The 12184-nt window shown below is 44.3% G+C and overlaps 2 protein-coding genes across 3 annotated transcripts in view; both read right to left on the reverse strand.

The window, feature by feature from the left end:
- SLC5A1 (solute carrier family 5 member 1) overlaps positions 1-12184 on the reverse strand; it is an 84417-nt gene that overhangs the window by 66127 nt on the left and 6106 nt on the right. The window lies entirely within an intron of this gene.
- YWHAH (tyrosine 3-monooxygenase/tryptophan 5-monooxygenase activation protein eta) overlaps positions 1-12184 on the reverse strand; it is a 19156-nt gene continuing 6972 nt past the window's right edge. The window contains exons 1-2 of one of the 2 annotated variants that reach the window (XM_087768682.1): positions 10613-11016; positions 1-1434 (exon numbers count right to left, since the gene is read on the reverse strand). In XM_087768682.1, the coding sequence (XP_087624808.1) occupies positions 778-1434; positions 10613-10699 (744 nt within the window). In that variant the 5' untranslated portion in view covers positions 10700-11016 and the 3' untranslated portion in view covers positions 1-777. Of the gene's footprint in view, positions 1435-10612; positions 11017-12184 lie in introns of those variants that run through there. The other variant, XM_087768681.1, reaches the window with a different exon arrangement.

Raw genomic sequence — 12184 nt, forward strand, 5'->3', positions numbered from 1 at the left:
TAACATCCCCGAAGCAGCATTTTATTTTATTCATTTAATTCCAAAACATTTAATTTAGAAGTCTGGCATCTCAGTCATCCATCTTAACATGGGCTAGTATTGACATAGTGTTGTCAGAATACACAGACAACTAAACAGCCGAAGAGTTTACAAAAAATAAATTCATGATTCTTCAAAACAACTGCAAAAGGTTACAAGTATCAAAACTCTTAGGTAGATGCACTGCATTAAAAGAAACTGTGCACATAAGTTAGAGGCAAAAAAAAAAACTTGCTACCGAAACCTCACATTTCAAACAGTTTATTGTAAACTGATGAACAGGGTTGTCATTTCACATCAGCTTAACTGCTTTCATTGACTGAAAAAAATTTGGGGTGGCTAATTTACTTTGCATGCACAAGATGTACTGCTTAACAGAACTGTCAGCTCATTTCAAATGGAAAAAATTTTAACTGGAATCTAATCAGCTTCAATCACTTTCCATTATTCTTTCCCGTATTTTCCAATCGACAGGCAAACTAAAAATGCCTCATTTACTATGCATCCTTCTGCACTGTTCAAGTGCAACTAAGATAAATAGGGCCAATAAACCGATCGATCCATCAACGCCCATGAAGACTCGTCTGAAACTGCTTCTTGATAAAGTGGACAGCAGATCTGAACAGCTGTACAATACAGATATGCTTAGCACTAGATATTTAGTGTGACTGTGGCAAGGAAACATTGGTGATGATGGGGATGGTGAAGTGGATGAAAGAGGGATCGGAGGAAAGCTTTTTAATTATTGCCCTCTCCTGCTTCTTCGTCTTGCTGGTCACTCGTCCACAGAGTGAGGTTATCTCGAAGTAACTGCATGATGAGAGTGGAGTCCTTGTAGGAATCCTCATTTAGTGTGTCCAGCTCTGCTATGGCATCGTCGAAGGCTTGTTTGGCTAAAAGGCAGGCCTGCTCAGGAGCATTCTGGATTTCGTAGTAGAACACGGAGAAATTGAGTGCCAGCCCAAGCCTAATTGGGTGGGTGGGCTGCATGTGCTCTTTGCTGATTTCAAAAGCCTCTTTATAGGCAGCTTCTGAGGCTTCCACCACACTGTTCTTCTTCTCTCCAGCAGCAACTTCTGCCAAGTAGCGGTAGTAATCCCCTTTCATTTTCAGATAAAAGACCTTGCTCTCATACTGGAAGTCATTGCAGTTCTTGATCAAGTATTTATCTAGGAGAGCCAAAACATCATTGCAGACTGTCTCAAGCTCCTTTTCTATCTTCTCCCTATAGGCTTTAACCTTCTCCAGCTTCTTCTCATTCCCATCTGCCATAGTCTTCTGCTCTATGCTGCTGATGACACGCCAGGAAGACCGTCTAGCTCCAACTACATTCTTGTAGGCTACAGACAGCAGGTTTCTGTCCTCATTTGAGAGAGGCTCATTCAGCTCAGTTACCTGAAAATACAGACAAAGATCAAATTTAAAGGGTTTGTCTTAGAGAAGAGCACGCAAGCTTCCTTCAGTACTTCCATCATGAAGTGAAAGATTCAAAATTCCCTCTAGATCCCAAAATTCCTTCTAGACAGGAGTCAATTTGTAACGTTCAAAGTTTAAAACTGTTTCTGCGGTCAAGGCTTAAAAGAGTGAAAACCCCACAGTTCTGTTGTAATAGAACGGGTATTTAGAAGCCGTTACAAAGCACATTCACTGAGTCAGGCTTGTGTAATGGAGAAGCATTCAGAGAGGGAAGGCTCAGGGGTTTTAGGAAGTCTTTGCTATAATTATGCAGACTACACACTTAGCGATGAATTTAAATGTACCTAGAATACCAGTTTTATGAATCTGGAACACAGCACAGACACTGGAAACTGGTGCAGTTCTTGCATTTCTTTCCTCTGCTGCCTGCTTTCCTCTAACAGCAGAGACGGAAGTGCTGCAGTCATGATTAAGCTCTGCATAGTACAAATGGAATTAAGTGTTTCATAGTATCTTTCAGTCACTTAGTGAGCAATTATACAATGCAATACAAAAGTTATCCTGATTTCTGCTAACTGGTGGCTGCAGACAAATTTCAGGGATAGGACATGAAAGAAACTGCATAGAGATAGAACAGGAAATCAAGAAAAAAAAGCCACGATCAACTCCAAATTCCTACTACAAAAAGCTTGAGATAGAGGAAGGATAATACTTCTAATACTGTATTTAGGACTGTTTCACTTGCTGTGTTAATCTAGGAAATAAAATGTATCAGATTTATAGTCACTTGAAATTGCTCTACTTTTGCAAATTTACAAACATGAAATTAAGCTCACAGGAATTAGTGTGAAAAAATGTAACTCTGCTACTTTAAGCACACTGCATTAGCTGCATTAAAAGAAGTCACTAGAATTCCAAGGGTACGTACTTTGGTGTGAAAGTACACTTGTCCTCGCTCAGACACTGCTAAAATCATTAAGTACGTCTTTAAAGATGTGCATGTTTAAACTGCTTGACAGGCATCAGAATGTTTGCAACCAAATACTTAACATACTACAAATAATTAAGTCACAAACATTTACACTATTCTGAGACTGCGGGTGTAGCGAGTACACCATCCAATAAATGTGCATCTTGCCAGGCCTAAGTAATAACTGATATGAATTATGACTGTTACTGTAAGAGAGACCTTACTTTCAAATTTAGGTTTTGTTCTTAAAATATTCTAAGTAAGTCAATTAGTTTCATCTCCAGAATGCCTTTTCCCCACAGCTCAGGAACCCAAACTGCCAAAAGACACTGCTCTGCCTGGCCCAATGCAAGTAGAGACAATCTAGAGAGGGTGAAATGCACAGGCATCAGCTCTGATGACACCTTCATAATCTTCTTCACAGCTTCCACTCAACGTCCTCCCAACAATCCCTCCCTCGACAAGCTCTGCTACGACCCACCTATATAATCTTCTCTAGTAAAGATATTCACTCCCTCAAGATGTAAAGGGTCAGCTAAAAGCTTTTTGTTCCCTACAGTCTATTAGGACAGCATTTGCTTTTACAAAAATAAAATAAAGAAATCCACCAATAATAATCACTCGGTCATTCCTGCGCTGCTAGAGGGCTTTGCTTGAAAGCTCACTGCAAGTTCTCAACCGCACTGATTGATTTAAAGGAGTCAGTAATGTTTTGCTAAAACTTAATCATCATTTAACCACACAAATAAAGCCCTTTTTCCCCCCTACCTGTCTTCATTATCTTTACAGTATTCAAAAGAAAAATAAGAAAAAAAAAAATCTTGATCTGTTAATATACTCCTGAGCTATATTACCCACAAAAGTAAAAACTGCGTACGGAAAAGTATACAAAACACACAAATAACTGAGGATGCGACTTAGTGGGACAGGACAATAGTAACAGAGACACCACCTCTCGGCTTTGCAGTCCAGACTCCGTATGAAAGGAATTAAAGCTACAAGAAGACTGCAAGCACAGCTATCCTAATTCTTCACCTGATGCATCATCATCTCCATTTTTCACCTCATCCTCCACTTACCACCTCTGTTCTTTACCCTCAGCTAACCGCTACCTTCGCATTCATCCCTTTCCCTCTGCTTCAAACTAAATATCCTCTTAAATGTGGGTGCTTAAGTATTCAATAAATAAAAAAAGATAGGCAGTTATCCTAAACCTTGTTATAATTATCTCTTCTACCTCCTTAAGGTGGTTTCTTAAACTTCCTAATATAAACTTTTAGAGACAGATGTCTTCTGCCAAAATGGCATTTTACAGTACATAACAAATGTCTTGGGAACCACCAAAAATTTTTGAGTACTAAACCCTGAATTTTTACTATGCTGTATAGCTGGTGTATTTACATAAGGGGAGATTTCATCCAGTTTGTCACAAGAGACAAAATACAATCTTACAGGAATACCGCTAGCCTTGAAAGAGTATTCCAAGCTTTTTTCCAGTCTACTGTCTCTCTTCTGGTGTTACTCATTTTCAATTGCAGAAAAGGCATCACAACACCCACCCCGAGAAAGCTGATTTATAAAGCCCACTCACACAGGAGCCACTGCAACTGCAGATAACCTACACCTGAAAAGCCTTCCGACCTTCCCTAATCACAACCAAAATGGAACGCAAGTGTTGATAAACAGCATATTTGCAGAAATATCTGAAGATCACATTAATAGAGGGAGGATCTTGTATCGTCTAGCATGAACTCTGCGCATCTTGGCTGGTCTTTACTCAACATTCCGTATTAAAAGCAGGTCTACAGTACAGTCTTTAAAATGCAGTGTAACTTTTGGAAGCATCTTCATACTGTATTTAGACCAGCCAGTTAAGGCTTAGCTGTTGCACCATCTTGGGCTGAGTAAGTTTGCTGGAACTCTCAATAAGCACCAGACTAGTAAAACTCACCCTGACATAGCAACATCGAGAAATAGCAGGGAATACTAAAGATGCATTCATGTAAAGCACGAGAAAAAAAGCCCAGGAAAAAAGCCATCCCTCAGGACTAACTGCAGAGCAGTTGTTCATATGTGGAAAAAGAATGTTAACTTCTTAAGCAAAACATGAAAGTACCTAAGAGACAAGATTAAGAGGCTTAATTCAGAGACTATTCCGATCATCACTAGACTGCTGTATAATTTAATTCCCAAGACCGACTTAAACTCACCTTGAAAATGTTCCTTAAAGTAAAAAGGAAAAATTAACAGAGAAGCTAATTCCACATGCTTAGGAGATGTTTACTAGCTTTAAGAGCTATCAAAAGTTACCGACATATTTTGGATAATCAGCAACTACCATCAGCTCAAGTCGACCTCAAAACAACTGGGGTTTTGGTAATGAGAACAGTCTTTTTAGACTATATAAAAATAGAAATAAAAATCTGCTCTGCCAACTATGACTTCCAAAAATGTTTTCTAAACAATTAGTGACAAATTTAAGAAATTACTGAACTCCAAAATTCTGGAGAAGAGAGTAGAAATGTTTGTCAGCTACACAGCCCTTTGTCAGGCACACTGCCTTCCCAAAGGCGAGCCCTGACGGTCGGATGGCAAAGCATGACTATTCCACAACAAAGCTACACAAAGCTAGCATAAAGTACAATTAGTTTCAAAAAAAGTCAGTACACTGGAGACCACCACCAGAAGTTCAGCCGAGGAAGGTTTGAAAGCAGCTTATTTTTCCTTTGTTTCTTCAAGTTTGCTGCCTTTCCAGTTAGAAGAAAACAGGACATTCATATTTCACCTGTTTTAAAAATTGCAGTAGTCAGATTTTAGCACTGTATCAAAGGAATTAAATCTTCCAATGCAAAAATAAAGCTTTTAGTTTTTTTCAAGCCATTGAAAATGGCTTGAAGAAGTCATTTCTGAGCAGCTGCCATAACAAATACAACAGCTCATAGCCAGACTACCTACAGCACTGCCACAAGCCTCGAACCACAAAGCGAATTACTTTTTCAGATGAGGTGCAGTTAAAATACCGATGCCATGTCATTCCTGGGCATAATTTATATCCCCAGGCAGATTCTGTTAACTTAATCTAGAAACCAAGAACCACTTTCAAAGAAAGCAGCATCGGATGTGGAGCACAGGAACTCGGCCTAACCAACCCGTGGTTTCACACCACTTGTTCCGTGGCCGAAGTTTCCAATGCTCATAGCGAAGCTTATTCCTTCCTAGTGTCACCTTTCAACATGCTTCAGGATGTCAGTGTCATCTCCCTCCCCCTAAGTTTTATTTCATTAGTCTTGAACTATTTCCTTCTCATTCTGAAGCTGCCGATTTCTGAGAGGGAAATGGCAGATTATCCCCCATCCTAGCTAAAAAATGCTGATTCTCTGTGTAGTTATATCTAAAAATCACATCTACCTCCCTGGTATAACAGCTATATTACAAGAAACCAGACTCAAAGGAAAGCATGTGACCTTTATGGAGCCATCTACTGTTTTTTATCTGTTTCAGACACTCTAGCAAAGTAGATAAAACAGATGTGTTTCTCTTCAGACGTGGGGATGATGTAGAGAAAAAGAAAACTTGAAATGCTGAAGGAAATGTATTTCTTCCCATCTTCCATCCTACCTATAGCCTTTCCTTAATAGAAAAAAATCTTGGGCTGCAGCAATTTAGTTTTACATTTTCAAGACAGACACTTTCTTATAATGGCTGTTAGGAGAAAGAGAAGCACTTAAAAGATGAAAAGCCATAAAAGCCATTTGTAGTATGACTTCAAAGTAGTATTTACTTACTCAGGTGTTACTCTATACTTTCCTTATGCAAACACACCTCTCTCTCACACCCAGGTTTGGGGTTATTTTCAGTCCTGAGCCGGATGATGCAATTGAACACACAGGCTATGGTCTGCTAGCAGCTTTCATTCAGACTGACAGTCTCGTTTTTGTAACAAGAATACAGTCTAAATCATTTTATTTCTATAATACTTACAGGTATCTCCTCCTCTGCTTTGTGCCCACAAAGTTCTTCCACAGTTTACCAGGAAAAAAATCAGAGTATATAAAAGGAATCCTGGCTATATCCCTGGAATTCCTAACTACACATGCTGATGTGCGTGGCAGTACTGTTATTAGCGCAGAAATTCCTTACAGGTGTGTGATCCCACACAGGCCACAGCAAGCGGAGTTACTGTCACAGGGAAAACACGTCAAAGAGAGGGTTCCACAACTGGCAGCAGCTCTGCGAGGCGCTGCCGGATTACCTAGCAGAATTTGACTCAGGCCAATTGAATGCGTGTGATCATACTTCTGTTTTGTTAGCCAGAGCATATCAGTCAGAGCTAGAGCCAGTTCCTCGCAAGCTGCTGCAAAAATGACTGTACCTGAACCAGTATAAAGTCAGGTTTAATCATTAAAACTCTCCTGATACAAAGTTATACAGCCCATAATTTTTGAACAAATAGAAACCAGACTAATGAATTTAAACCAGATCAGTATCTTGCATCACGTGGCTTCAGCATTTTATATCAAGCATTGGAAGACCTATAGCTAGATTTACTGCATAAAACCACAGTAAGGAAGTCACCACACTGCGGGAGAGGACAATTGTTTACATTAAAGGCATCTCATTCCCCCCTCCTACGCGCACATACTTCATTAACCCCAACCCAGACGCTGATGCGAAGAAACAATACTAAAAATACAGAACATCCCGAACTGTTAAGTCCATTTATGTACTCAGCTAAAACTAGAACCTCAAGCTATTTCGCTTCAACTCTAGATCATACCAAGACGTAAATCTATTTCACCTTTCGTAGTATTTCACACGTGACTAATTTTAAAATTCTACATCTCATATAACTCAGCTTCATCTTACCGATTCTAAAGTGTAAGTGACTCTCTACCTGCTATGTAGCTGTACTAGAAAAAATAGAGCTCCTGAGCACTACATCTTAGGATTAATACTGTCTGAAATACTAAGGGTTTATACAGCTAACAATGGTGAACCATTTCTGGAATGATCTAAAACCAAAGGTACTCAATGCTGTTTTCTCAATATGCTAGAGTACTTGTTCCATCAAGTGAGAACCTTTAACACACTAAAAGCACATTTTTCCCCAGCGTGTTGAGAAGTAGTTTTTTACCTACCGTGCAGGGTTATTTCAAATAGTTGGAATCCTGGAGCAACATTTAATGCAATGAGAATGCCTCACCCCTTGGAAAAATGCCATTTAGTAGAGGCACATTTACATATGATTTTATTTTCTATTAAAATAATTTTAGCTGAAAAAGGACTAAAACTGAACTCGTTAATTTATAACAGCAAACTAAGTGAAAGTTTCATTTTCCTCTCCTGTCTACACATTATTAGCCCAAGTACTAGAATTCTTCTACGAAAAAAAACAGTTTAACAGCAACAAAAAGTTGTATTATTGAGCAGTAGTTTCCTTATTTAAGCTACAACTCCTACTTCATCTGGCTTTTCTTTAAGAGAAGGAACTGATAGGACTGAAAAAGAAGTGTTTCTCCAGCTTCATACTGACAGATGAAATGGCAGTATTGTCATGCTTTTTCTTCCTCCAGTGGCAGTCTCAAAAATAATGCAAATATGCTTTCGCTAAAACAGTCTTTGTTACCTTTTGTTTTCGGAGGAACTATCAGGGTGTTGGCTACAGTGTGTATTGTAAAAGTGTGGTGATAAATAGCCAGAGCTGAAATTTACCCTTCAGATTTCTGTTTACACTGGAAGCACGCTGTTTTCATATAGACACATCTGATGATTTTTAAATGTGCATGTTCAGAGATTTACATTTTTCTTTTAAAAGAAACTTTTGAAATCAAGATATCCTGCATTGAGAACAGATATCCGAGTTAGAACACTGATTTCCTGTTGAAGGAGGTCTAACTTCTCTGAAGTGCAAGAAGATTATGTGAGTATTATTCTATATGCATAGAAAGTTCTCTTAGTAGTTGTTATTTACAGTCACTGAAATTGAAGGAAACATTAGCTGCGTGCGAACAGGCAGCCCACATAACATTTCAGAAGAGCTGATGCTCAGACCTACAGAATCAACTTCAAACACTGAAGAGCATTCTGGAAATTACCATGTCAGAGTGAACACCTGTGAAAGCCAAGTAACCAACAGCTGCTACCTTATGGGCATGCAACAGTATCTGAACAGCTTAAAATGAGGAAACTGTTGCCTTTTCAATTCAGCTTTACTTTTTGTATTTTTAAAGTATCTATAATGCAATGTTTCATAAATGCTCAAGATTCGGCTCACAAAGCATTCTCAAGCTCGCAATTACAGAAGCTCATTATTATACAACTTACTGGAGAGCAAGAGCAGCGTTACAGTTGGACTTGATGGTCTTAAAGGTCTTTTCCAACCTAAACGATTTATTATTCCAGATGAGAATACGGTGACTCAAGATGAATGAAAATTGAATAATTAGGACAGCTTGAAAAGACAACTGGACGTACACACCAGTTAGATGTATTTTATTTACACATTTCCTGAAGCACAGCAACGGTATGGCTTGTTTCACGTACGTTCAGAGCACCATACATACACTACAGTTCAGCGGTATTTGGAAAAATAAAAAGCTATCTACTAACTACAACTAAAAAGACAGTCTTCTAGAGCAGCAGTGGATTTTGGTAGTTTCTCTGTTTCATCTTTCAGAATTAGCAACTGAGAGATTCGAGAGAGAAACAGAGCTGTTGCTATTACATCTTACGTATCAAGAATTCTGGCGATATCATTAAGATACAGCTTATTTTAATGTCTAGTGCTTCTCATACTGAGATGCTCGGAAGTATTGCTGCTTTAGAACGGGTCGTAGTATTAGTATGACACAATAGCGAAAATGAACAAGAGCAGCAAAACAAGTGTCTTTTTACTGCCCTCGTTTAAGGGGCGCGACATACATCACAGCCCCTGAACGAGGCCAAACGGATTGATTCTTACAGGAAAAATGTGAACTCCACTTGAAGCTGCTCTTTCAAACTAAAATCATCTCGTGTCTTTAAACAGCAGTACTCTCAAGGGAAACTTCATTCCTCGTGGGGTCTTCTGGTGCTCACAAAGGACAGACCAGCAAGAACAAACCAATTGTAATCAGATACAGCAAAGACACTGCTAAGCATTTACTGGCATTGACGTTACCCTTAAAATCCAGATTATACGAATACTTTGCTTTTAAAAAAGGGAGTCGACATAGTAAGTTTGCTCATTCTGCAATTTTATTATGTATCAGTACAGACAGGTCAGTACAAGTAATTTTCATTGCTTGGTTCTGAAAGGAGCTGAGTTGCAACCGTAACTTAGTGCTTAAATGCATGTCAGTATTCAACTGGGTAAGGAACGCACTGAGAATTTGTTACCCTACAAAGAAGAGGCAAAAAGGCAACGTTAAAGCTCGGGCAGCGCTGTCTGTGCACCCGGCAGCTGTGATACCCGGATGCAACTACTACACCGTCTTTTGAGTCAGAGCGCTCACGTTGGCGGGCGAGGCCTCTATCCGCGCCTCGTATCGCGGAGCAAAAGAAACGTCTAGAAAAGGAAGGGGCTCCTCTGGCCGTGCGCCGTCTCCCCAGCGGCTCGCCTGTCCCGGGCTGCCCCCAAGGTCACCCCCTCACCCCGCCGCCGGCCCCGGAGGGCGGAGGGACCCCATCTTGGGCAGGGTCAGAGAAAGAATCCCCTGCCTTCCCGCCGCGGGGCGAGGCGGGCGCCATTCAAACTGCGGCACTGCGCGCCGGATTGGCGGGGAGGGGGCAGAGAGGCGAGGGGAGGGCGCGGGGACAGCCACACCCCCGGGGCAGGGGCAGCACGGGGAGCCGGTACGAGGGGATGAGGGAACGGGGGAGAAAGGCAAGAAACGTACAAGAAAAGGGGGGCCGGGTCCAGTTTGGACCGGCTACCGTCTGCCTCGTCTCCCCCGAGGCAGGTAGTAACGGGCACCGCCCCACGCGGCGGCGGCGGCCCAGCGGGACGGTCCGGCTCCTGCTCCCGCCCTCCTTTCTTCCCGCAACGGGTGGGACCTGGCGGCTCGCATCCTCCCTGGGACCCAGCTCCGCCTCGGACCAGCCCGGACTTCCTTCCCCTCCCTCCCTCCCTCCCTCCCCGCCACTGCCCACCCTACGCACTCCTCCCCGGGCATGACCCACGGCCGCCACGCTACCAGCCCCACTCACCGACTTCATGGCCGAGGCCATGTCGTCGTATCTCTCCGCCTGCTCGGCCAGGCGGGCTCGCTGCAGCAGCTGCTCTCGGTCCCCCATGGCCGCTTCCGTGGTGGCTGCCGGGCCGGGCACTCTGCGCCCCTCGGAGAGAGAGGAGGGGGGGGCGGGGATGCGCGCCTGGAAGCGCGCAGGGGGGTGCGAGTGGGGACCCCGAAGGCAGCCGCCGCCTGAGCCTCGCTCGCCCGCTCGCGCCCTGGGCGACCGCCGGGCTCGCCGCAGCCGGGCTCGCCTCAGCCGCCGCTCGCCCGCCAGGCGACGGTCGGCGCCTCGCGCTCCGGGACGGCGGCAAGGCGGGCAGCCGCGCGCTCGCTGCGTCCCCTCCGCGGCGTGTGCGGCTCGGAGCCCGGCGCTGCTGCCGCCGCCTGCGCCTGCGCGCTAGGAAGGCAAGGAGGGGGCGGAGCCGCGGGGCTGCAGGGGAGGGGAGGGGGCGCCGCTCCCCCGCGCTCTATTTCTAGGTGACGTCACTTGCTATAAATAGCCATCCCGGGGCGCCGGCCGCGCGGCGCCTGCGCGCGCCGACTGCTGCATTTTACTGCTGCAAAGGTGGAGGTGGGCGGGGGGCGCGGGCGCTGCGGCGCCGGGGCGGGCGGGGAGCGCCGCGGGAGGGGCGCGGAGGGGCCCGGCGGCCCCCGCCGCCCCTCGGGGAGCCGGCGCGGAGGGGAACGGCGCGCCGCTCTCGCGGCTCCCGCCCGGCCCCTGCGCCACGGCTGCTTGGTGCGCCCTGCAGCGTCGAGGCAGCTGCGCCTCGCTCCAGTGGAATACGTGCATCTCCTGTCCCAGCCGCTCCGGAACACCCGCAGCTCTGGGGCGGCAGGCACGGGCCGGTCCTACCTTGCCTGAGATGCAACTAAATTCAATTTTGCTGCGTATTTTAACGTGTAATAGTCGAGCTCTTCTTTCATAAATCAAGAGTACGGGCCTTGCGTAAAAATCGCCTCCAAGGAGAAGGATTGCACAAATGCCACAGCTGCTGCTGGTGTCTGCAGAAACGCTAGCATCCACGTTACTCATCTCTCACGATAAATCACAGATTAACGTTTTCTGTTCAACCCACAGCCCGCGCTTAAACGCTGTACACGCGGGGAGCTGCTGTGCAGCTGAGTGAAAGACTGGCTCCCCATCGGAGCCGCTGACCGCAGCACCTATACTGATTTACGCTGGCGGCGGCTCTCGCCCCCAGAGAAGGGGACAGAAGGCACGCTGGTTAGCACACGCGCGTGGGGTTAGCGCACGCGTCGGCACGCACCGGGGGCAGGGGACCGAGGCTGGTCTCTCTCACGCCATTATTCTCCCATTACCCTCGGCACCCTTGCACTGTTGCAATCGAGTAAATCCAGTCCCTTGTGTCAGCCCAAAGTTTTTAGCTTAACTCTTAACATTGCTGGCTTCTGTGCATTAAGCCCTAATGTCATTTAAAATACATGCTGCAGTGAGTTTTAAAAGGGACTAGATGAATATTGCTGGTTTTTTAAAGGACATAAATAAAGTATTATGACAAATAAGAATAAATGGTAATTATATGTA

Source organism: Nipponia nippon, unplaced genomic scaffold (genome assembly GCF_047370975.1).
Source record: "Nipponia nippon isolate SJK-2023a ecotype South Korea unplaced genomic scaffold, ASM4737097v1 scaffold_30, whole genome shotgun sequence".
NCBI lineage: Eukaryota > Metazoa > Chordata > Aves > Pelecaniformes > Threskiornithidae > Nipponia > Nipponia nippon.